The sequence below is a fragment of the Oncorhynchus tshawytscha genome, linkage group LG01 (assembly GCF_018296145.1).
Source record: "Oncorhynchus tshawytscha isolate Ot180627B linkage group LG01, Otsh_v2.0, whole genome shotgun sequence".
NCBI classification, from domain to species: domain Eukaryota; kingdom Metazoa; phylum Chordata; class Actinopteri; order Salmoniformes; family Salmonidae; genus Oncorhynchus; species Oncorhynchus tshawytscha.
In genome coordinates, this window is record NC_056429.1 from 4515534 (window position 1) to 4543033 (window position 27500).

Here is a 27500-nt window from a genome sequence, read left to right on the forward strand (position 1 = left end):
CTGCGTTCAGCTGTAACCTGTAGACCTCTCACCAGAATAATCTTATTTTTTTCTCGATAAGTCACTAACTCATACATGTAACATTACTGGATCAAACACAACTCAGCAAATGATATCTTGCTAGAGGACAAAGTTGCCAAATGCTAAACACTGGACAGATATTACTATCTATATATTATGTAAATTATACTATGTAACTGTGTAATTGGGCACAGATGTTAATTCAACGTCTATTCCACGTTGGTTCAACCCAGTGTGTTGGGTAATTACATTTTGCGATGCATTTTGAAAAGGATCTGTATTAATATATAGTATATGTTAATTTAGGAAACAGGAAAGAATCTCTTTCTCTGGAGATTGTTAGGTCTGTCGCTAGGCGACCTGTCATTCCATAAAAACAATCCAAAGGTAACAACATTTATCTGGATAACAAGACAACAAGCAGTGATTGGCTCACTGTCACAGCATTGGTCAAGGAAGTAAAGCAGAGCTGCTGGGAACACACGCACGCGCACGCACACACACACACACACACGAGCGCACACACACACACGAGCGCACACACACACACGAGCGCATACACACACACACACGCACGCACGCACACACACACACACGAGCGCATACACACACACACACACACACACGCGCACACACACACACACACACTAACACACACACAGAAGCGCACACACACACACTAACACACACACACTAACACACACACGAGCGCACACACACACACACTAACACACACACACTAACACACACACGAGCGCACACACACACACACACACACACACACACACACACACACACACACACACACACACACACACACACACACCTACCTGTAATGTCTAGTGCCTGATCTTCAACCCCAATCCTACTCTGTGCTCCAGAGTCTGTCGCTTGTGGACGATAAACCATGGTGTTAGTCTTAGCTGGTGTTTTGTATCTCCCCCGTAGAATGATAATTAGTAATGTGTAGTTGACCACAGCTGGTTTAGTAACGTTCTTTAGATCAGGGTCTCCCCAACTGGAGGCCTGCGAACGCCTTTATTTAGATATTTTTACCTCCCATTGTTTTCTGAGCAAGGTTTTTTCGTTATTGGACATAAAAGAATGTAAAACACCATCAGCTCCAAGTGATAATTAATTTCAGAAAATGTCGTTCCCATGTATTCGCACACATAGTAAAGACGTCGGATACCAAACGTTAACAAGATTTGAAAATGATCTGTTTGGGATTCTCGTGGTCAAATTGCAATCTGCAAATTATTTGCAATAAGACCTGCACCTTTACAATGCAGTTAAAGTAGAAGGTGTGTGTGCGTGTGTGTGTGTGCACACACCTGGCCTTTCACCTCCTTACTGCTGGCAGCTCCACTAGACTTACCCCCTCTATCCATCTCGCTCTCTCTATCCTCCTCTCTGTCCTCCTCTCTCTCTCTCTATCCTCCTCTCTGTCCTCCTCTCTCTCTCTATCCTCCTCTCTGTCCTCCTCTCTCTCTCTCTCTCTCTATCATCCTCTCTGTCCTCTCTCTCTATCCTCCTCTCTATCCTCCTCTCTCTCTCTCGCTCTCTCGCTCTCTGTCTCTCTCTCTGTCTCTCTCTCTCTATCCTCCTCTCTATCCTCCTCTCTCTATCTCTATCCTCCTCTCTCTCTCTCTCTCTCTCTCTCTCTCTCTCTCTCTCTCTGTCTCTCTGTCTCTCTCTCTGTCTCTCTCTCTCTCTCTCTCTGTCTCTCTCTCTGTCTCTCTCTCTCTCTCTCTGTCTCTCTGTCCCTCCCTCTCTCTCTCTCTCTCTCTGTCTCTCTCTGACCCTCCCTCTCTCTCTCTCTCTCTCTGACCCTCCCTCTCTCTCTCTCTCTCTGACCCTCCCTCTCTCTCTCTCTCTCTGACCCTCCCTCTCTCTCTCTCTCTCTCTGACCCTCCCTCTCTCTCTCTCTCTCTGACCCTCCCTCTCTCTCTCTCTCTCTCTCTCTCTCTCTGACCCTCCCTCTCTCTCTCTCTCTGACCCTCCCTCTCTCTCTCTCTCTCTGACCCTCCCTCTCTCTCTCTCTCTCTGACCCTCCCTCTCTCTCTCTCTCTCTGACCCTCCCCCTCTCTCTCTCTCTCTCTGACCCTCCCTCTCTCTCTCTCTCTCTGACCCTCCCTCTCTCTCTCTCTCTCTCTGACCCTCCCTCTCTCTCTCTCTCTGACCCTCCCTCTCTCTCTCTCTCTGACCCCCCTCTCTCTCTCTCTCTCTGACCCTCCCTCTCTCTCTCTCTCTCTCTCTGACCCTCCCTCTCTCTCTCTCTCTCTCACTACTCTGTTTGCTTTCCTTTCCTCTCTGACCCTCCCTCTCTCTCTCTCTGACCCTCCCTCTCTCTCTCTCTCTGACCCTCCCTCTCTCTCTCTCTCTATCATCCTCTCTGTCCTCCTCTCTCTCTATCCTCCTCTCTATCCTCCTCTCTCTATCTCTATCCTCCTCTCTCTCTCTCGCTCTCTCGCTCTCTGTCTCTCTCTCTGTCTCTCTCTCTCTATCCTCCTCTCTATCCTCCTCTCTCTATCTCTATCCTCCTCTCTCTCTCTCTCTCTCTCTCTCTCTCTCTCTGTCTCTCTGTCTCTCTCTCTGTCTCTCTCTCTCTCTCTCTCTGTCTCTCTCTCTGTCTCTCTCTCTCTCTCTCTGTCTCTCTGTCCCTCCCTCTCTCTCTCTCTCTCTGTCTCTCTCTGACCCTCCCTCTCTCTCTCTCTCTCTCTGACCCTCCCTCTCTCTCTCTCTCTCTGACCCTCCCTCTCTCTCTCTCTCTCTGACCCTCCCTCTCTCTCTCTCTCTCTCTGACCCTCCCTCTCTCTCTCTCTCTCTGACCCTCCCTCTCTCTCTCTCTCTCTCTCTCTCTCTCTGACCCTCCCTCTCTCTCTCTCTCTGACCCTCCCTCTCTCTCTCTCTCTCTGACCCTCCCTCTCTCTCTCTCTCTCTGACCCTCCCTCTCTCTCTCTCTGACCCTCCCCTCCCTCTCTCTCTCTCTGACCCTCCCCCTCTCTCTCTCTCTCTCTGACCCTCCCTCTCTCTCTCTCTCTCTCTCTGACCCTCCCTCTCTCTCTCTCTCTCTCTGACCCTCCCTCTCTCTCTCTCTCTGACCCTCCCTCTCTCTCTCTCTCTCTGACCCCCCTCTCTCTCTCTCTCTCTGACCCTCCCTCTCTCTCTCTCTCTCTCTGACCCTCCCTCTCTCTCTCTCTCTCTCACTACTCTGTTTGCTTTCCTTTCCTCTCTGACCCTCCCTCTCTCTCTCTCTGACCCTCCCTCTCTCTCTCTCTCTGACCCTCCCTCTCTCTCTCTCTCTCTCACTACTCTGTTTGCTTTCCTTTCCTCTCTGACCCTCCCTCTCTCTCTCTCTCTCTCTCTCTGACCCTCCCTCTCTCTCTCTCTCTCTCTCTCTCTGACCCTCCCTCTCTCTCTCTCTCTCTCTGACCCTCCCTCTCTCTCTCTGACCCTCCCTCTCTCTCTCTGACCCTCCCTCTCTCTCTCTCTCTCTCTCTCTCTCTGACCCTCCCTCTCTCTCTCTCTCTCTCTGACCCTCCCTCTCTCTCTCTCTCTCTCTGACCCTCCCTCTCTCTCTCTCTCTCTCTCTGACCCTCCCTCTCTCTCTCTATCTCTCTGACCCTCCCTCTCTCTCTCTCTCTCTCTCTGACCCTCCCTCTCTCTCTCTCTCTCTCTGACCCTCCCTCTCTCTCTCTCTCTCTCTCTGACCCTCCCTCTCTCTCTCTCTCTCTCTCTGACCCTCCCTCTCTCTCTCTCTCTCTCTCTCTGACCCTCCCTCTCTCTCTCTCTCTGACCCTCCCTCTCTCTCTCTCTCTCTGACCCTCCCTCTCTCTCTCTCTCTCTGACCCTCCCTCTCTCTCTCTCTCTGACCCTCCCTCTCTCTCTCTCTCTGACCCTCCCTCTCTCTCTCTCTCTGACCCTCCCTCTCTCTCTCTCTCTCTCTCTGACCCTCCCTCTCTCTCTCTCTCTCTCTCTCTGACCCTCCCTCTCTCTCTCTCTCTCTCTCTGACCCTCCCTCTCTCTCTCTCTCTCTCTCTCTGACCCTCCCCCTCTCTCTCTCTCTCTCTCTCTCTCTCTGACCCTCCCTCTCTCTCTCTCTCTCTCTCTCTGACCCTCCCTCTCTCTCTCTCTCTCTCTCTGACCCTCCCTCTCTCTCTCTCTCTCTCTCTCTCTCTGACCCTCCCTCTCTCTCTCTCTCTCTCTCTCTCTCTCTCTGACCCTCCCTCTCTCTCTCTGACCCTCCCTCTCTCTCTCTGACCCTCCCTCTCTATCTCTCTCTCTCTCTCTCTCTCTGACCCTCCCTCTCTCTCTCTCTCTCTCTGACCCTCCCTCTCTCTCTCTCTCTCTCTGACCCTCCCTCTCTCTCTCTCTCTCTCTGACCCTCCCTCTCTCTCTCTCTCTCTCTCTCTCTCTCTCTCTGACCCTCCCTCCTCTCTCTCTCTCTCTCTCTGACCCTCCCTCTCTCTCTCTCTCTCTCTCTCTCTCTCTCTGACCCTCCCTCTCTCTCTCTCTCTCTCTCTGACCCTCCCTCTCTCTCTCTCTCTCTCTGACCCTCCCTCTCTCTCTCTCTGACCCTCCCTCTCTCTCTCTCTCTCTCTCTGACCCTCCCTCTCTCTCTCTCTCTGACCCTCCCTCTCTCTCTCTCTCTGACCCTCCCTCTCTCTCTCTCTCTCTGACCCTCCCTCTCTCTCTCTCTCTCTCTGACCCTCCCTCTCTCTCTCTCTCTCTCTGACCCTCCCTCTCTCTCTCTCTCTCTCTCTGACCCTCCCTCTCTCTCTCTCTCTCTCTCTCTCTCTGACCCTCCCTCTCTCTCTCTCTCTCTCTCTGACCCTCCCTCTCTCTCTCTCTCTCTCTCTCTCTCTCTCTGACCCTCCCTCTCTCTCTCTCTCTCTCTCTGACCCTCCCTCTCTCTCTCACTCTCTCTGACCCTCCCTCTCTCTCTCTCTGACCCTCCCTCTCTCTCTCTCTCTCTCTCTCTGACCCTCCCTCTCTCTCTCTCTCTCTGACCCTCCCTCTCTCTCTCTCTCTCTCTGACCCTCCCTCTCTCTCTCTCTCTCTCTCTCTCTCTGACCCTCCCTCTCTCTCTCTCTCTGACCCTCCCTCTCTCTCTCTCTCTCTCTCTCTGACCCTCCCTCTCTCTCTCTCTCTCTCTCTCTGACCCTCTCTCTCTCTCTCTCTCTCTCTCTCTCTCTCTCTCTCTCTCTCTCTCTCTGACCCTCCCTCTCCCTCTCTCTCTCTCTCTCTCTCTCTCTCTCTCTGACCCTCCCTCTCCCTCTCTCTCTCTCTCTCTCTCTCTCTCTCTCTCTCTCTCTCTCTCTGACCCTCTCTCTCTCTCTCTCTCTCTCTGACCCTCCCTCTCTCTCTCTCTCTCTCTGACCCTCCCTCTCTCTCTCTCTCTCTCTCTCTCTCTCTGACCCTCCCTCTCTCTCTCTCTCTCTCTGACCCTCCCTCTCTCTCTCTCTCTCTCTCTCTCTCTGACCCTCCCTCTCTCTCTCTCTCTCTCTGACCCTCCCTCTCTCTCTCTCTCTCTCTCTGACCCTCCCTCTCTCTCTCTCTCTCTCTGACCCTCCCTCTCTCTCTCTCTCTCTCTCTCTGACCCTCCCTCTCTCTCTCTCGCTCTCTCTCTCTCTGACCCTCCCACCCTCTCTCTCTCTCTCACTACTCTGTTTGCTTTCCTTTCCTCTCTGTCCCTCCCTCTCTCTCTCTCTCTCTCACTACTCTGTTTGCTTTCCTTTCCTCTCTGACCCTCCATATCGTATCTCTGTCTTCTCTACTAGTACACCTGTAAAGTAGCCCTTGGCTCAGAGCAACAGAACATGTGGTCCCGAGGTCAGTGAATAACCAAGGCAGGCTTCTCACAGTCGCTATGGATATAACCTTTCTACTGTGGATACGGTGTAACCGTGGATACGACAGCGGGTGTGTCTGGTTTGGTATTTAACAGACCTGCTATTCGTAAAACCTAAAATGTATTTTTTTTTTTTTTAACTTTACAGAGCAACGGAAGAAATACTCCAACTCCAATGTCATCATGCAGGAGACGTCTCAGTACCATGTGGAGGTAAGACTTCTTCTACTTCTTCTTCTTACACTCGTAATGGTGGGGGGGTCACTCGTAATGGTGGGGGGGGCACTCGTAATGGGGGGGGCACTCGTAATGGTGGGGGGGGCACTCGTAATGGTGGGGGTCACTCGTAATGGTGGGGGGGGTCACTCGTAATGGGGGGGGCACTCGTAATGGTGGGGGGTCCTAGAAGCTGAACTCCAGGTTGATTTATGTATCGCTAGTTTTCTTCTTTCCCTTGAATGCGTTTATAAATCCACTGAAATGAACTATAGTGTGTTGTCTCTCCCTTCCCCATAACACAAAGGTCGGTTGGGTTAATGTTTGATGCCATTTAAGGTCACAGAGTTGTAATAAAGCAATCAGTCCAGTTACCTCACCGACCGCAACGTTTATCTAACGTGAATAGAGCATGTGGGGTGATTCAGAGAGGGGATTTAAAGGGACAGTCCTTCATTCTCTCTTTATCTTTTTACGTTAGACCACTTGGTTTGCTTTAAAGTGGAAGGGTGAGGTTAAGGAAACCACTCTCAAACGAATAGCTGGAGCTGTGGTTAAAGTACTTGACAGTCCCTGAGATCAGTGGTGGAAAAAGTAGACAATTGTCATACTTGAGTAAAAGTAAAGATACCATAATAGAAAATAACTCAAATAAAAGTGAGTCACCCAGTAAAATAATACTTGAGTAAAAGTCTAAAAGTATTTGGTTTGAAATATACTTAAGTTGGAAAAGTAAATGTATAATTAATTTCAAATTCCTTAAATTAAGCAAACCAGACATCACCATTTTCTTGTTTTTTAAATGTATGGAGAGCCAGGGGAACACTCCAACACTCAGACATCATTTACAGATAGCCAGGGGAACACTCTAACACTCAGACGTCATTTACAGATAGCCAGGGGAACACTCTAACACTCAGACGTCATTTACAGATAGCCAGGGGAACACTCCAACACTCAGACATCATTTACAGATAGCCAGGGGAACACTCTAACACTCAGACATCATTTACAGATAGCCAGGGGAACACTCCAACACTCAGACATCATTTACAGATAGCCAGGGGAACACTCTAACACTCAGACATCATTTACAGATAGCCAGGGGAACACTCTAACACTCAGACATAATTTACAGATAGCCAGGGGAACACTCTAACACTCAGACATCATTACAGATAGCCAGGGGAACACTCTAACACTCAGACATAATTTACAGATAGCCAGGGGTACACTCCAACACTCAGACATCATTTACAGATAGCCAGGGATACACTCCAACACTCAGACATCATTTACAGATAGCCAGGGTCACACTCCAACACATTATTTACAGTTACCAGGGGTACACTCCAACACTCAGACATTATTTACAGATAGCCAGGGGTACACTCCAACACTCAGACATTATTTACAGATAGCCAGGGGTACACTCCAACACTCAGACATTATTTACAGATAGCCAGGGGTACACTCCAACACTCAGACATCATTTACAGATAGCCAGGGTCACACTCCAACACTCAGACATCATTTACAGATAGCCAGGGACACACTCCAACACTCAGACATTATTTACAGATAGCCAGGGGAACACTCTAACACTCAGACATCATTTACAGATAGCCAGGGGAACACTCTAACACTCAGACATCATTACAGATAGCCAGGGGAACACTCTAACACTCAGACATAATTTACAGATAGCCAGGGGAACACTCTAACACTCAGACATCATTACAGATAGCCAGGGGAACACTCTAACACTCAGACATAATTTACAGATAGCCAGGGGCATGCACCAACACTCAGACATCATTTACAGATAGCCAGGGAACACTCTAACACTCAGACATCATTTACAGATAGCCAGGGGAACACTCCAACACTCAGACATTATTTACAGATAGCCAGGGGAACACTCCAACACTCAGACATTATTTACAGATAGCCAGGGGAACACTCCAACACTCAGACATTATTTACAGATAGCCAGGGAACACTCCAACACTCAGACATTATTTACAGATAGCCAGGGGAACACTCCAACACTCAGACATCATTTACAGATAGCCAGGGAACACTCCAACACTCAGACATCATTTACAGATAGCCAGGGGAACACTCCAACACTCAGACATTATTTACAGATAGCCAGGGGAACACTCTAACACTCAGACATTATTTACAGATAGCCAGGGAACACTCCAACACTCAGACATTATTTACAGATAGCCAGGGAACACTCCAACACTCAGACATCATTTACAGATAGCCAGGGGAACACTCCAACACTCAGACATTATTTACAGATAGCCAGGGGAACACTCCAACACTCAGACATTATTTACAGATAGCCAGGGGAACACTCCAACACTCAGACATTATTTACAGATAGCCAGGGGAACACTCCAACACTCAGACATCATTTACAGATAGCCAGGGGAACACTCCAACACTCAGACATCATTTACAGATAGCCAGGGGAACACTCTAACACTCAGACATTATTTACAGATAGCCAGGGGAACACTCCAACACTCAGACATTATTTACAGATAGCCAGGGGAACACTCCAACACTCAGACATCATTTACAGATAGCCAGGGGAACACTCTAACACTCAGACATTATTTACAGATAGCCAGGGGAACACTCCAACACTCAGACATCATTACAGATAGCCAGGGGAACACTCCAACACTCAGACATCATTTACAGATAGCCAGGGGAACACTCCAACACTCAGACATCATTTACAGATATGTAAACTGGCATTTGTCTTCACTGACATTTTCAACCTCTCCCTGACCTATTCTGTAAAACCTAGATGTTTCAAGCAGACCACCATAGTCCCTGTGACCATGGAAGCAAAGGTAACCTGCCTAAATAGTTACCGCCCCGTAGCACTCACATCTGTAGCCATGACGTGCTTTGAAAGGCTGTTCATGACTCAAATCATCCCGGAAACACTAGACCCACTCCAATTTGCATACCGGTCCAACAGATCCCTTTAAACTGTTGTGCTGGTAGCAGTTGGTGTTTGAACTATGAACCACATGTGTTCAGTCCACAGGTTGGATATGAACTTACTTAATATTATTACCTTCCTATTATCAGACTCCAGAGCAATCACAGATAACACACACACATAAACACACACATCTGGAGCTTACAGCTAGGATAAACACACACATCTCTCTCTACACACACACACACACACACACACACACATATAAACACACACATCTCTCTCTACACACACACACACACACACACACACACACACACACACACACACACACACAAACACACACATCTCAACCTTACTGCTAGGATAAACACACACCTCTCGCTACACACACATCTGGAGCTCACTGCTAGGATAAACACACACCTCTCTCCCTGTCTCTCTACACACCTCTCTCTCTCTACACCTCTCTCTCTCTCTCTCTACACATCTCTCTCTCTCTCTACACATCTCTCTCTCTACACATCTCTCTCTCTCTCTCTCTACACACCTCTCTCTCTCTCTCTCTACACACCTCTCTCTCTCTCTCTCTACACACCTCTCTCTCTCTATACACACCTCTCTCTCTCTACACACACCTCTCTCTCCCTGTCTCTCTACACACACCTCTCTCTCTCTCTCTACACACATCTCTCTCTCTCTCTCTCTCTACACACCTCTCTCTCCCTGTCTCTCTACACACACCTCTCTCTCTCAATTCAATTCAAGGGCTTTATTGGCATGGGAAACATGTGTTAACATTGCCAAGGCAAGTGAGGTAGATAATATATAATATATGATAATATGCAAAAGTGAAATAAACAATAAAAATGAACACTAAACACACATAGAGAACGTTCAAAAGAATAGAGACATTACAAATGTTGTATATATATATAGATATAGAGACATTACAAATGTTGTATATATATATAGATATAGAGACATTACAAATGTTTTATATATATATAGATATAAAGACATTACAAATGTCATATATATAATATGACATTTGTAATGTCTTTATATATATATACAGTGTTATAACAATGTACAAATGGTTAAAGTACACAAGATAAAATAAATAAGCATAAATATGGGTTGTATTTACGATGGTGTTTGTTCTTCACTGGTTGCCCTTTTCTAGTGACAACAGGTCACAAATCTTGCTGCTGTGATGTCACACTGTGGAATTTCACCCAGTAGATATGGGAGTTTATCAAAATTGGGTTTGTTTTCAAATTCTTTGTGGATCTGTGTAATCTGAGGGAAATATGTCTCTCTAATATGGTCATACATTGGGCAGGAGGTTAGGAAGTGCAGCTCAGTTTCCACCTCATTTTGTGGGCAGTGAGCACATAGCCTGTCTTCTCTTGAGAGCCATGTCTGCCTACGGCGGCCTTTCTCAATAGCAAGGCTATGCTCACTGAGTCTGTACATAGTCAAAGCTTTCCTTAATTCTGGGTCAGTCACAGAGTCTGTTTTTTGGTTGATTCTTTCCAGTGTGACAAATAGTTATATTTTTGCTTTCTCATAATTTGGTTGGGTCTAATTTAGTTTGTGAACAGAGCCACAGAACCAGCTCTCTCTGTGGTGGAATGGTATTTCTTCCTTTTAGGTGGTCGTAGAATTTAACAGCTTGTTATCTAGTGGGTATAGTCTTATTTCTGGTCTGCTTGCATTGTTTGGGGGTTTGAGTTGTATAGTTTTTGCAGAATTCTGCATACAAAGTCTCAATTGGGTGTTTGTCCCACTTTGTGAATTCTTGGTTGGTGAACGGAGCCCAAACCTCACAACCATAGAGGGCAATGGGTTCTATGACTGATTTGTATTATTTTTAGCCAGATCTTAATTGGGATGTCGAGTTTTATGTTCCTTTTGATGTCGTAGAAGGCCCTTCTTGCCTCGTCTCTTAGGTGATTCAGAGCTTTGTGGATGTTACCTGTTGGTTAGGTCGAGGTAGGTATAGTTAGTTGCCATAGTTCTATAGTTTCCAGGGCAACGGTGTTTAGATGGAATTAGTATTTGTGGTAACTATGGAAACTGGACTTTTTTGGGGGAACACCATTATTTACTGTCAGGGCCCAGGTCTCTCTCTCTCTTTCTCTCTCTCTCTATCTATATATATATATATATAGATACAGTGCCTTGCGAAAGTATTCCCCCTTGAACTTTGCGACCTTTTGCCACATTTCAGGCTTCAAACATAAAGATATAAAACTGTATTTTTTTGTGAAGAATCAACAAGTGGGACACAATCATGAAGTGGAACGACATTTATTGGATATTTCAAACTTTTTTAACAAATCAAAAACTGAGAAATTGGGCGTGCAAAATTATTCAGCCCCCTTAAGTTAATACTTTGTAGCGCCACCTTTTGCTGCGATTACAGCTATAAGTCGCTTGGGGTATGTCTATCAGTTTTGCCCATCGAGAGACTGAAATGTTTTCCCATTCCTCCTTGCAAAACAGCTCGAGCTCAGTGAGGTTGGATGGAGAGCATTTGTGAACAGCAGCTTTCAGTTCTTTCCACAGATTCTCGATTGGATTCAGGTCTGGACTTTGACTTGGCCATTCTAACACCTGGATATGTTTATTTTTGAACCATTCCATTGTAGATTTTGCTTTATGTTTTGGATCATTGTCTTGTTGGAAGACAAATCTCCGTCCCAGTCTCAGGTCTTTTGCAGACTCCATCAGGTTTTCTTCCAGAATGGTCCTGTATTTGGCTCCATCCATCTCCCCATCAATTGTAACCATCTTCCCTGTCCCTGCTGAAGAAAAGCAGGCCCAAACCATGATGCTGCCACCACCATGTTTGACAGTGGGGATGGTGTGTTCAGGGTGATGAGCTGTGTTGCTTTTACGCCAAACATAACGTTTTGCATTGTTGCCAAAAAGTTCCATTTTGGTTTCATCTGACCAGAGCACCTTCTTCCACATGTTTGGTGTGTCTCCCAGGTGGCTTGTGGCAAACTTTAAACGACACTTTTTATGGATATCTTTAAGAAATGGCTTTCTTCTTGCCACTCTTCCATAAAGGCCAGATTTGTGCAATATACGACTGATTGTTGTCCTATGGACAGAGTCTCCCACCTCAGCTGTAGATCTCTGCAGTTCATCCAGAGTGATCATGGGCCTCTTGGCTGCATCTCTGATCAGTCTTCTCCTTGTATGAGCTGAAAGTTTAGAGGGACGGCCAGGTCTTGGTAGATTTGCAGTGGTCTGATACTCCTTCCATTTCAATATTATCGCTTGCACAGTGCTCCTTGGGATGTTTAAAGCTTGGGAAATCTTTTTGTATCCAAATCCGGCTTTAAACTTCTTCACAACAGTATCTCGGACCTGCCTGGTGTGTTCCTTGTTCTCCATGATGCTCTCTGCGCTTTTAACGGACCTCTGAGACTATCACAGTGCAGGTGCATTTATACGGAGACTTGATTACACACAGGTGGATTGTGTTTATCATCATTAGTCATTTAGGTCAACATTGGATCATTCAGAGATCCTCACTGAACTTCTGGAGAGAGTTTGCTGCACTGAAAGTAAAGGGGCTGAATAATTTTGCACGCCCAATTTTTCAGTTTTTGATTTGTTAAAAAAGTTTGAAATATCCAATAAATGTCGTTCCACTTCATGATTGTGTCCCACTTGTTGTTGATTCTTCACCAAAAAATACAGTTTTATATCTTTATGTTTGAAGCCTGAAATGTGGCAAAAGGTTGCAAAGTTCAAGGGGGCCAAATACTTTCGCAAGGCACTGTATATATATATATATAGATATATATAGATATATAGAATACTGTTGAAGTCGGATGTTTACATACACTTAGGTTGGAGTCATTAAAACTCATTTTTCAACGACTCCACAAATTTCTTGTTAACAAACTATAGTTTTGGCAAGTCGGTTAGGACCTCTACTTTGTGCATGACACAAGTCATTTGTCCAACAATTGTTTACAGACAGATTATTTCACTTATAATTCACTGTATCACATTTCCAGTGGGTCAGAAGTTTACATACACTAAGTTGACTGTGCCTTTAAACAGCTTGGAAAATTCCAGAAAATTATGTTATGGCTTTAAAAGCTTCTGATAGGCTAATTTACATAATTTGAGTCAATTGGTGGTGTATATATTACCTGTGGATGTATTTCAAGGCCTGCCTTCAAACTCAGTGCCTCTTTGCTGGACATCAAGGGAAAATCAAAAGAAATCAGCCACGACTTCAGAAAAAAAATCTGGTTCTTGTTCATCCTTGGGAGCAATTTCCAAACGCCTGAAGGTACCACGTTCATCTGTACAAGCAACAGTATGCAAGTATATACACAATGGGACCACGCAGCCGTCATACCGCTTAGGAAGGAGAAGCGTTCTGTCTCCTAGAGATGAACGCACTTTGGTGCAAAAAGTGCAAATCAATCCCAGAACAACAGCAAAGGACCTTGTGAAGATGCTGGAGGAAACAGGTACAAAAGTATCTATATCCACAGTAAAACGAGTCCTATATCGACATAACCCGAAAGGCCGCTCAGCAAGGAAGAAGCCACTGTCCCAAAACAGCCATTAAAAAAGCCAGACTACAGTTTGCAACTGCACATGGGGACAAAGATGGTACTTTTTGGAGAAATGTCCTCTGGTCTGATGAAACTAAAATAGAACTGTTAATGTTAATAATGACCATCGTTATGTTTGGAAGAAAAAGGGGGAGGCTTGCAAGCCGAAGAACACCATCCCAACCGTGAAGCACGGGGGTGGCAGCATCATGTTGTGGTGGTGCTTTGCTGCAGGAGGGACTGGTGCACTTCACAAAATAGATGGCATCACGGGGAATGAAAATGATGTGGATACATTGAAGCAAAATCTCAAGATATCAGTCAGGAAGTTGAAGCTTGGTCGCAAATGGGTCTTTCAAATGGACATTGACCCCAAGCATACTTCCAAAGTTGTGGCAAAATGGCTTAAGGACAACGAAGTCAAGGTATTGGAGTGGCCATCACAAAGCCCTGACCTCAATTACATACAATTTGTGGGCAGAACTGAAAAAGCGTGTGCAAGCAAGGAGGCCTACAAACCTGACTCAGTTACACCAGCTCTGTCAGGAGGAATGGGACAAAATTCACCCAACTTATTGTGGGAAGCTTGTGGAAGGCTACCAGAAACGTTTGACCCAAGTTAAACAATTTAAAGGCAATGCTACCAAATACTAATTGAGTGTATGTAAACTTCTGACCCACTGGGAATGTGATGAAAGAAATAAAAGCTGAAATAAATCATTCTCTCCACTACTATTATTTCACATTCTTAAAATAAAGTGGTGATCCTAACTGACCTAAGACAGGGACTTTTTACTTGGATTCAATTTTAGGAACTGAAAAACTGAGTTTAAATGTATTTGGCTAAACTTCCGACTTCAACTGTATGTATATATATGTATATACTGATATATGTATACTCACATATATATACTGAGCAAAAATCTAAATCAACATGCAACATTTTCAAAGATTTTACTGAGTTACAGTTTATATATGGAAATCAGTCAATTTAATTAAATTCATTAGGCTCTGAGCTATGAATGTGTTTATCTACCCCCCCCACAGCACCTGTCCACCTTCATGATGGACAAGACCAGTCTTCTTCCTGTTTGTTATCTAACCCTCTCTCCCCCCCCACAGCACCTGTCCACCTTCATGATGGACAAGGCAGAGTCCATTGCCACAGTGGATGATGCCATTAAGAAGCTGGTGCTGCTGGACTCCAAAGAGAAGATCTGGACCCAGGAGATGCTGCTTCAGGTCAGCGACAAGGCTGTACGGCTACTGGATGTTGATACACAGGTAAGCTTTACACACACACACACGCACAGACACAGACACATGGTAAGACTTGCACAGACACACACACACACACACACAGGTAAGCCTTACACACACACGCACAGACACAGACACACAGTAAGACTTGCACAGACACACACACACACGGTAAGACTTGCACAGACACACACACACACACGGTAAGACTTGCACACACACACACACACACAGGTAAGCCTTACACGCACACGCACACGCACAGACACACGGTAAGACTTGCACAGACACACACACACACGGTAAGACTTGCACAGACACACACACACACAGGTAAGCCTTACACGCACACGCACAGACACACGGTAAGACTTGCACACACACACACACACACGGGTAAGACTGTGAAGCAAGCGTGAGGGATATGCACATTCCTACCGTAGGAAAACAGTTGCTGGGCAACAACATATCCTGTAGGTAAAGAACGTTGTAAGTTCCATTCCAGTTACACACTGGAACGGTCTGCAACAAACCCTCATAGGCCTCACTCCCCCTCCACTATCTGAGATATCTACTGCAGCCCTCATCCTCCACAACCCTCTTAGGCCTCACTCCCCTCCACTATCTGAGATATCTACTGCAGCCCTCATCCTCCACAACCCTCTTAGGCCTCACTCCCCCTCCACTATCTGAGATATCTACTGCAGCCCTCATCCTCCACAACCCTCTTAGGCCTCACTCCCCCTCCACTATCTGAGATATCTACTGCAGCCCTCATCCTCCACAACCCTCTTAGGCCTCACTCCCCTCCACTATCTGAGATATCTACTGCAGCCCTCATCCTCCACATACAACACCCGTTCTGCCAGTCACATTCTGTTAAAGGTCCCCAAACCCTCTTAGGCCTCACTCCCCCTCCACTATCTGAGATATCTACTGCAGCCCTCATCCTCCACATACAGCCCCCGTTCTGCCAGTCACATTCTGTTAAAGGTCCCCAAAGCACACACATCCCTGGGTCGCTCCTCTTTTCAGTTCGCTGCAGCTAGCGACTGGAACGAGCTGCAACAAACCCTCTAAGGCCTCACTCCCCCTCCACTATCTGAGATATCTACTGCAGCCCTCATCCTCCACATACAACACCCGTTCAGCCAGTCACATTCTGTTAAAGGTCCCCAAAGCACACACATCTCTGGGTCGCTCCTCTTTTCAGTTCGCTGCAGCTAGCGACTGGAACGAGCTGCAACAAACACTCAAACTGGACAGTTTTATCTCCATCTCTTCATTCAAAGACTCAATCATGGACACTCTTACTGAGAGTTGTGGCTGCTATGCGTGAAGTATTGTTGTCTCTACCTTCTTGCCCTTTGTGCTGTTGTCTGTGCCCAATAATGTTTGTACCATGTTGTCATGTTGTGTTGCTACCATGTTGTTGTCATGTTGTGCTGCTACCATGTTGTTGTCATGTTGTGCTGCTACCATGTTGTTGTCATGTTGTGCTGCTACCATGTTGTTGTCATGTTGTGTTGCTACCATGTTGTTGTCATGTTGTGTTGCTACCATGTTGTTCTGCTACCATGTTGTTGTCATGTTGTAATGCTACCATGTTGTTGTCATGTTGTGTTGCTACCATGTTGTTGTCATGTTGTAATGCTACCATGTTGTTGTCATGTTGTGTTGCTACCATGTTGTTGTCATGTTGTGTTGCTACCATGTTGTTGTCATGTTGAGATGCTACCATGCTGTGTTGTCATGTTGTGTTGCTACCATGCTAGTTGTCATGTGTTGCTGACTTGCTATGTTGTCATCTTAGGTCTCCTATGTAGTGTTGTGTCGTCTCTCTTGTTGTGATGTGTGTTTTGTCCTATATTTTAAATTTGTAATCCCGGGGCCCTCGTCCCCGCAGGAGACCTTTTGCCTTTTGGTAGGCCGCTATTATAAATAAGAAATTGTTCTTAACTGACCTGGTTAAATTAAATCAATGTAAAAAGGCACTGGTTTTAATACCAACTATTAAAGACCTGTGCTATTAGAGTTTTTATCCTGACCTATGTAGTGGGCTAAATGGGCTAAATATAATATTGAGTTAATAAAGTCACATACAAACATGGTATCGGTTTTGTTTTCTTGAGTAAATCATTTTCAATCCTTGTCATACGAAGAGATATTATAGATACAGTAAGGCAGCTCCAGAATGCAGGCGTTTCAACTCAGTGGTTTCTGTGGTGGTGGAGAAGCCAGCAGAAAATACAGAGAATAGGGGTTGGTCATGTTCTCTAGTTACGCCGTGATTGGCTCAGTGTTCTGTCACTCATGCGGGACACCGCGTCACCGCAAAATCTACAGGGAGAGCTAGGCAGTTCAAGCCCGCTTGGGTGCTGCCATAGAGTTACATTAGAAGTGCCCATCCAAGAAGGCTCAAGGTCATTGGCCACAGATAAAATGATGTCACATCATGTTATATCTACCGTAGCTTTGATTGGACTGATCATGTCAACATCATACTTTCGTAATCTTAGCTACCAGTCACCATGAATCACATCGTCAATCTACTGGCAAATCCTTTTCAATCCTTGTCATATGAAGAGAGATTATAGATAAAATGTATCGGTGCTCATCGGCCATTGGACATAGACATTACACAACAAGTTGGAAATCGCTAATTCAACAATGAGTGGAAGGAATCAGTGGCTAACTGCAAGCGTTGCAAATGAAATCCCTGTTTTGCTTCCTCTGCCTGCTATTTGGTGGAGAGGGTGTGTGTGGTCCACGTCTGTGTTAAAGGGGTCTCTTTTCCAAGCTTAAAAGAATAAACATTGACATGAAACATCACGGGCCAGATAAGGTTGAATACATTGGTCATGCTGTCAATCCAGCATGACTTCTGCCCCGTTCGAAACAACAGGACACTTGGAACTGGGAAATCTCATACTTCAGTGAGTTCAAGAAAACTGGGAACTCGGAGGAAAACGAGTTCTGACTGGGAAAATACGCTTTGAACGGTCATCCAACTCGGACTTCCAAGTCGGGAACTCTGGCCTCTTTCTTGAGCTCTGACTTGAAGATAATGTCCTACGTAGTGCTGTACTTGTGATAATGTCCTACGTAGTGCTGTGCTTGTGATAATGTCCTACCTAGTGCTGTAGTTGTGATAATGTCCTACCTAGTGCTGTAGTTGTGATAATGTCCTACGTAGTGCTGTAGTTGTGATAATGTCCTACGTAGTGCTGTACTTGTGATAATGTCCTACGTAGTGCTGTACTTGTGATAATGTCCTACGTAGTGCTGTACTTGTGATAATGTCCTACGTAGTGCTGTACTTGTGATAATGTCCTACGTAGTGCTGTAGTTGTGATAATGTCCTACGTAGTGCTGTACTTGTGATAATGTCCTACGTAGTGCTGTACTTGTGATAATGTCCTACGTAGTGCTGTACTTGTGATAATGTCCTACATAGTGCTGTACTTGTGATAATGTCCTACGTAGTGCTGTACTTGTGATAATGTCCTACGTAGTGCTGTACTTGTGATAATGTCCTACGTAGTGCTGTACTTGTGATAATGTCCTACGTAGTGCTGTAGTTGTGATAATGTCCTACGTAGTGCTGTACTTGTGATAATGTCCTACGTAGTGCTGTACTTGTGATAATGTCCTACGTAGTGCTGTACTTGTGATAATGTCCTACGTAGTGCTGTACTTGTGATAATGTCCTACGTAGTGCTGTACTTGTGATAATGTCCTACGTAGTGCTGTACTTGTGATAATGTCCTACGTAGTGCTGTACTTGTGATAATGTCCTACCTAGTGCTGTAGTTGTGATAATGTCCTACGTAGTGCTGTAGTTGTGATAATGTCCTACGTAGTGCTGTACTTGTGATAATGTCCTACGTAGTGCTGTAGTTGTGATAATGTCCTACCTAGTGCTGTAGTTGTGATAATGTCCTACGTAGTGCTGTAGTTGTGATAATGTCCTACGTAGTGCTGTACTTGTGATAATGTCCTACGTAGTGCTGTAGTTGTGATAATGTCCTACGTAGTGCTGTAGTTGTGCCAGTCCGAGTCTTCAGTTGTTCTGGTTATTTGATGTCACAAACATCATATTCCTGTGTTATGTGGACATGTTTTTCTGAGCCACAGATCTGTCGACCTTTAGACCTTTATGGTGAGATAACTGATGACACATTTGATATGGAATAACCTCTCTCATTCTCCCTCCCTCCCTCTCTCTCTCTCTCTCTCTCTCTCTTGCTCTCTCTCTCTCCTTCTCTACCTACCCCCTTCCCTCCCGCACACTTTCTCTCTCTTCTCTTCTCTCCACCTCCCTCTCCTTCTCCCTCCCTCCCTCCCTCCCTCCCTCCCTCCCTCCCTCCCTCCCTCCCTCCCTCCCTCCCTCCCTCCCTCCCTCCCTCCCTCCCTCCCTCCCTCCCTCCCTCCTTCCCTTCCTTCCCTTCCTTCCCTTCCTTCCTTCCTCACACTCTCTCTCTCTCTATCTCTCTCTCTCTATCTATCCCTCTCTCTCTCTCTCTATCTCTCTCTCTCTATCTATCCCTCTCTCTCTCTCTCTCTGTCTCTCTCTCCTTCCCTTCCTCACTCTCTATCTCCTTCTCTCTACCTCACCCCCTCCCTCCCTCTCTCTCTCTTTCTCCCTCCACCTCCTTCTCAACCCCTCCCTCCTTCTCCCTCTCTCTCTCTTTCTCCCTCCACCTCCTTCTCAACCCCTCTCTCCTTCTCCCTCCCTCCTCGCCACCCTCACAGGAAGAGTTGGAGAACTTCCCCCTGCCTACTATCCACCACTGCCAGACAGTGTTGAATCAGACCAGGTATCCATCCGTCCTACTGCTGGTGTGTCAAGACACTGAACAGCACAGACCTGACATACACTTCTTCCACTGCGACGAGGTGGAGGTGGGTCACCGTTATCTCTATGCAGTACAGACATTATCCAGGCTAGCGATGTAGGAAGCCAAAGTCTCCATTGAAGTCCTGTAGAAAACAGAGCTAAAGTGTGACTGATTTAAAATGTTTTAATTAATTAACAGATAATTAATATGTCCAACAATAATGCATCCTCCAAGTCTTCCTTCTCCAAGACTATTTTTTAATTTTTTAATAATTAATCATATTCTCTATTTATTTTTAATAATATTCTCTAGTCTTTTGTCTCTGTCCCCTACAGGCAGAGATGGTCCATGAAGACATCGACAGCGCTCTGGGGGACAGCAAACATGGGAAGAAGATACGACCACAGACCTTGAAGTAAGAACCCTTACCTCTTAAAGAGGCCTTAAAAAACATTTTGTGTGCGTGTGTGGGGGGGCGTATAGTATAGGGTTATTTCCATTCTTATGGAGGGGCCCTGATTTATAATGGGGGTGCCCAGCTCCCCTTAACTCCTCTCCTCCTCTCAGGGTGAACCAGGAGAAGATGAAGCACCACAGAGAATCCATCATCCCCCCCTCTTCCGACCCCAAGGGCTCGGCCCCCTCAGGCAAGGGCCGTGTGGCTGCCATGAACATGCAGGGTAAGAGTAGACACACTGATACACACACACACACACACACACTGATACACACACACACACTGATACACACACACTGATACACACACACACTGATACACACACACACACTGATACACACACACACACACTGATACACACACACACACACACACACACACACACACTGATACACACACACACACTGATACACACACACACACACACACACACACTGATACACACACACACACTGATACACACACACACACACACACACTGATACACACACACACACTGATACACACACACACACACACACTGATACACACACACACACACACACACTGATACACACACACACACACACACTGATACACACACACACACACTGATACACACACACACACTGATACACACACACACACACACACACTGATACACACACACACACACACACTGATACACACACACACACTGATACACACACACACACACACACTGATACACACACACACACTGATACACACACACACACACACACACACACACACACACTGATACACACACTGATACACACACACACTGATACACACACACACACACACACACACACACACACACACACACACACACACACACTGATACACACACTGATACACACACACACTGATACACACACTGATAAACACACTGATACACACACTGATACACACACTGATACACACACACACACGGATACACACACACACGGAAACACACACTGATGCACACACACACTGATACACACACTGATATACACACTGATACACACACTGATACACACACACACACGCACTGATACACACACTGATACACACACTGATACACACACACACACACTGATACACACACACACACACACACACACACACACACTGATATACACACACTGATACGCACACACACTGATATACACACACACACTGACACACACACACACACACACACTGATACACACACACACGCACTGATATACACACACACACACACACACACACACACACACACACAATGGTACACACTGATACACACAAACACACACTGATACACACACACACTGTCTATGGCCCAACCCATTGGTGTCTGGGACCTTGAATGTATTCACATTCGGTGAAGGGTGTATGGTGATATCAGTATGGTCATATCAGTATGGTCATATCAGTATGGTCATATCAGTATGGTCATATCATGTTATTCATATCAGTATCGTTATATCAGTATGGTCATATCAGTATGGTCATATCATGTTAGTTATATCAGTATGGTTATATCAGTATGGTCATATCAGTATGGTCATATCAGTATGGGCATATCAGTATGGTCATATCATGTTGGTCATATCAGTATGGGCATATCAGTATGGTCATATCAGTATGGTCATATCAGTATGGTCATATCATGTTGGTCATATCAGTATGGTCATATCATGTTAGTCATATCAGTATGGTCATATCAGTATGGTCATATCATGTTAGTCATATCAGTGTGGTCAAATCATTATGGTCATATCAGTATGCTCATATCAGTATGGTCATATCATGTTATTCATATCAGTATCGTTATATCAGTATGGTCATATCAGTATGGTCATATCATGTTCGTCATATCAGTATGGGCATATCAGTATGGTCATATCAGTATGGTCATATCAGTATGGTCATATCATGTTGGTCATATCAGTATGGTCATATCATGTTAGTCATATCAGTATGGTCATATCAGTATGGTCATATCATGTTAGTCATATCAGTGTGGTCAAATCATTATGGTCATATCAGTATGCTCATATCAGTATGGTCATATCATGTTATTCATATCAGTATCGTTATATCAGTATGGTCATATCATGTTAGTCATATCAGTATGGTCATATCATGTTAGTTATATCATGTTAGTCATATCAGTATGGTCATATCAGTATGGTTATATCAGTATGGTCTTATCATGTTAGTCATATCATGTTAGTCATATCAGTATAGTCATATCATGTTAGTCATATCAGTGTGGTCATATCATTATGGTCATATCAGTATGCTCATATCAGTATGGTCATATCATGTTAGTCATATCAGTATGGGCATATCATGTTAGTCATATCAGTATCGTTATATCAGTATGGTCATATCAGTATGGTCATATCAGTGTGGTCATATCATGTTAGTCATATCAGTATGGTCATATCAGTGTGGTCATATCATGTTAGTCATATCAGTATGGTCATATCAGTATGGTCATATCATGTTAGTCATATCAGTATGGTCATATCATGTTAGTCATATCATTATGGTCATATCAGTATTGTCACTTCAGTATGGTCATATCAGTATGGTCATATCATGTTAGGCATATCAGTATCGTCATATCAGTATGGTCATATCATGTTATTCATATCAGTATCGTTATATCAGTATGGTCATATCAGTATGGTCATATCAGTATGGTCATATCATGTTAGTTATATCAGTATGGTCATATCATGTTGGTCATATCAGTATGGCCATATCATGTTAGTCATATCAGTATGGTCATATCAGTATGGCCATATCATGTTAGTCAAATCAGTATGGTCATATCATGTTAGTCAAATCAGTATGGTCACATCAGTATGGTCATATCATGTTGGTCATATCAGTATGGTCATATCAGTATGGCCATATCATGTTAGTCAAATCAGTATGGTCATATCATGTTAGTCAAATCAGTATGGTCATATCATGTTAGTCAAATCAGTATGGTCATATCATGTTAGTCAAATCAGTATGGTCATATCATGTTAGTCAAATCAGTATGGTCATATCATGTTAGTCAAATCAGTATGGTCATATCATGTTAGTCACATCAGTATGGCCATATCATGTTAGTCATATCAGTATGGTCATATCAGTATGGCCATATCATGTTAGTCATATCAGTATGGTCATATCAGTATGGCCATATCATGTTAGTCAAATCAGTATGGTCATATCATGTTAGTCAAATCAGTATGGTCACATCAGTATGGTCATATCATGTTGGTCATATCAGTATGGCCATATCATGTTAGTCATATCAGTATGGCCATATCATGTTAGTCATACCAGTATGGTTATATCAGGATGGTTATATCATGTTAGTCATATCAGTATGGTCATATCATGTTTGTCAAATCAGTATGGTCATATCAGTATGGTCATATCATGTTAGTCAAATCAGTATGGTCATATCATGTTAGTCAAATCAGTACGGTCATATCAGTATGGTCATATCAGTATTGTTATATCATATTAGTCATATCATGTTAGTCATATCATGTTTGTCATATCAGTATGGTCATTTCAGTATGGTCATATCAGTATGGTCATATCATGTTAGTCATATCAGTATGGGCATATCAGTTTGGGCATATCATGTTAGTCATATCATTATGGTCATTTCAGTATTGTCATATCACGTTAGTCATATCAGTATTGTCATATCAGTATGGTTATATCATATTAGTCATATCATGTTAGTCGTATCATGTTAGTCATATCAGTATTGTCACATCAGTATGGTCATATCAGTATGGTCATATCATGTTAGTCATATCAGTATGGTCATATCATGATGGTTATATCAGTATTGTCATATCAGTATGGTTATATCAGTATGGTCATATCACACACACACACACACACACACACACACACACACACACACACACACACACACATACACACACTGACACACACACACACGCTGACACACACACACACTGATACTCATACACACTGATACACACACACACACACACACACAAAACAACGTCAACAATAACTGTTATCATTATTTCAGATGTGGAGAGGCGAGGTTCTGCCCAGCAGGACCCAGAGTCCCATGAGAAGCTGGCCCAGCGCATTGAGAAGGACGTGGTGAGTTTATTTATGAAATACTAATACAAGACTATAATTAATACTCTTATTTATAAAATACTAATATAATACTATTATTAATACTCTTATTTATAAAATACTAATACAACACTGTTATTAATACTCTTATTTATAAAACGCTAATATAATACTATTATTAATACTCTTATTTATGGAATACTAATGTAGTACTATTATTAATACTCTTATTTATGAAATACTAATATAATACTATTATTAATACTCTTATTTATAAAATACTAATATAATACTATTATTAATACTCTTATTTATGAAATACTAATATAATACTATTATTAATACTCTTATTTATAAAATACTAATATAATACTATTATTAATACTCTTATTTATGAAATACTAATATAATACTATTATTAATAGTCTTAGTTATAAAAAACTAATATAATACTATTATTAGTACTCTTATTTGTGAAATACTAATATAATACTATTATTAGTACTCTTATTTGTGAAATACTAGTATAATACCATAATTAATACTCTTACTTATGAAATACTAATATAATACTATTATTAATACTCTTATTTATGAAATACTAATATAATACTATTATTAATACTTTTATTTATAAAATACTAATATAATCCTATTATTAATACTCTTATTTATGAAATACTAATATAATACTATTATTAATACTCTTATTTATAAAATACTAATATAATACTAATATAATACTATTAATTGATTGGATTTATAAGGATTTTTCACGATGCTAAAAGCGCTTTACAAGATTTAAACCAAGATGTTCCATCGGTAAATAGCCCACCCAATTTACCTACCTCATCCCCATACTGTTTTATTTATTTACTTTTCTGCTCTTTTGTGCCAACATGTCATAACAATAATAATAATAATAATAATAATAATAAATAATAATTATAATTATAATTAATGATAATAAATAATAATAATAATTATAATTAATGATAATAAATTATTATAATAATAATAAAATAATAATAATAATAATAATAATAAATAATTAATAATAATTAATAATAATAAATAATTAATAACAACAATAATAATAATTAATAATAATTAATAATAATAAATAAATAATAATAGTAATAAATAATAATAATAATAAATAATTCATGATAATAATAATTCATAATAATAATAATAATAATAATAATAATAATAAATAATATATATTTAATAATAATAAATAACAATAATGCCAATAATAAGGAGCTTGAGTGATATGAATGAAGACCAGTTTCTCTACCTGCACATGACCATCTGATCATTTATCACTCCATTGTTAATCTGCTAAATTGTAATTATTCGCCAACCTCCTCATGCCTTTTGCACACAATGTATATAGACTCTCTTTTTTTAAATAAAATAAAAATATATATACTGTGTTATTGACTTTAATGTTTATTGTTTACTCCATGTGTAATTCTGTGTTGCTGTCTGTTCACACTGCTATGCTTTATCTTGGCCATGTCGTAGTTGTAAATGAGAACTTGTTCTCAACTGGCCTACCTGGTTAAATAAAGGTTAAATAAAAAAATAAAAAATTAAATAAAAATGTGAAACAAGATATAAGACAAGATAGAAAACAAGATGGAAAACAAGATGGCCGCCCTGTTTCTAGCTCCTATCCAACTTTGCAGGTTTTTTAAAACTTTTTTAATTTTGGTTATTTCTTACATTATTTTCCCTGACTTGGATCCGTTGTTTAGACAGTCTGATGACCCATTCACCCATTCATCCCTGGTGCTACACCAACAGTATCACTACTTGCACATCATCATCTGCACATCGATCACTCCAGTGTTAATTAGCTAAATTGTAATTACTCCGCTACTATGGCCTATTTATTGCCTTACCTCCTCACGGCATTTGCACACACTGTATATAGACTTTTTTTTCTATTGTATTGACTGTACGCTTGTTTATTCCATGTGTAACTCTGTGTTGTTGTTTTTTTGTCGCACTGCTTTTCTTTATCTTGGCCAGATCGCAGTTGTAAATGAGAACTTGTTCTCAACTAGCTTATCTGGTTAAATAAAGGTGAAATAAAAACTAAATAAATCAAAGTCGCCGGAGAAGAAGAAGAAGGAGAAGTGGGGTCCTAGTCAGACTCAGGAGGCGAGCAAACCATCCACCGCTTCCGACTTTATTACACTCAGTCCCTGGACTGAGTAAGTGAGCTCAGGGCGAGGATCTCCTTCCAGAGAGACGTCAGGGGACTGTAACATACTCTGTTTCAAGGAATCATGGCTCTCACCGTATATATTGTCCCCGTCCATACAGCCAGCGGGGTTCTCCAGGACAAACCCAATATGGAGGAGTATGTCTCATGATTGTGGCAGGAACTCAAGACATTTTTTGTCTCCCGATCTGGAATACTTCACCATCAAATGCTGACCGCAGAAAATTTGCTGACCGCATCACCTCCCCCAGAAAATTTGCTGACCGCATTACCTCCCCCAGATAATTTGCTTCATTTATTTTCAGTGTCGTGTATATTCCTCCCAAAGCCGACACCACGACGTCTCCCAAGGAACTACACTGAAAACGCATATTCTGAGACTGCATTTTCATTCTGGCTGGGAAAGTTAATAAAGGAAATCTGAGGATAACGCTACTTGTGCAAGGAGAACACTCTTGACCATTGTTACTCTCCCTTCAGTGACAGCAACAAGGCCCTCCCCATCCTCCCGTTGGGAAATCAGACCACACCTCCATCCTGCTGCTCCCCACCTATAGGCAGAAACTTAAGCAAGAAGCACCCATGGTAAGGACTGTAAAACGTTGGCGTGACACATCGGAATCCACACTTATAGACTGTTTTGATCACGCGGACTGGGAAATGTTTGGGTCGCCTCTGGGAGTAGTATCAACATATACACTGACTCGTTGACTGAGTTCATCAGGAAGTGTATAGAGGATGTTGTTCCTACTGTGATGATTAAAACGTATCCAAACCAAAATCTGTGAAAAAGCGTGGAAAAACAAACCACCACATTTAACCACGGCATGATGGAAACATGGACGTGTACAAACAGACCAGCTATGACCCTGCGTCTGAACCGTGCCCTGTGCACCTGGGTCCTGAACTTCCTGACGGTCCGCCCCCGGGTGGTGAAGA

General features: G+C 43.1%; 1 protein-coding gene across 1 annotated transcript in view; it reads left to right on the forward strand.

Moving 5' to 3' along the window:
- LOC112237569 (epidermal growth factor receptor kinase substrate 8-like protein 2) overlaps positions 1-27500 on the forward strand; it is a 117144-nt gene that overhangs the window by 63388 nt on the left and 26256 nt on the right. Inside the window, 6 exon segments of the mRNA XM_042320461.1 lie at positions 6024-6088; positions 14780-14941; positions 19673-19822; positions 20094-20173; positions 20326-20438; positions 24270-24346. Of these exon segments, the coding sequence (XP_042176395.1) occupies positions 6024-6088; positions 14780-14941; positions 19673-19822; positions 20094-20173; positions 20326-20438; positions 24270-24346 (647 nt within the window).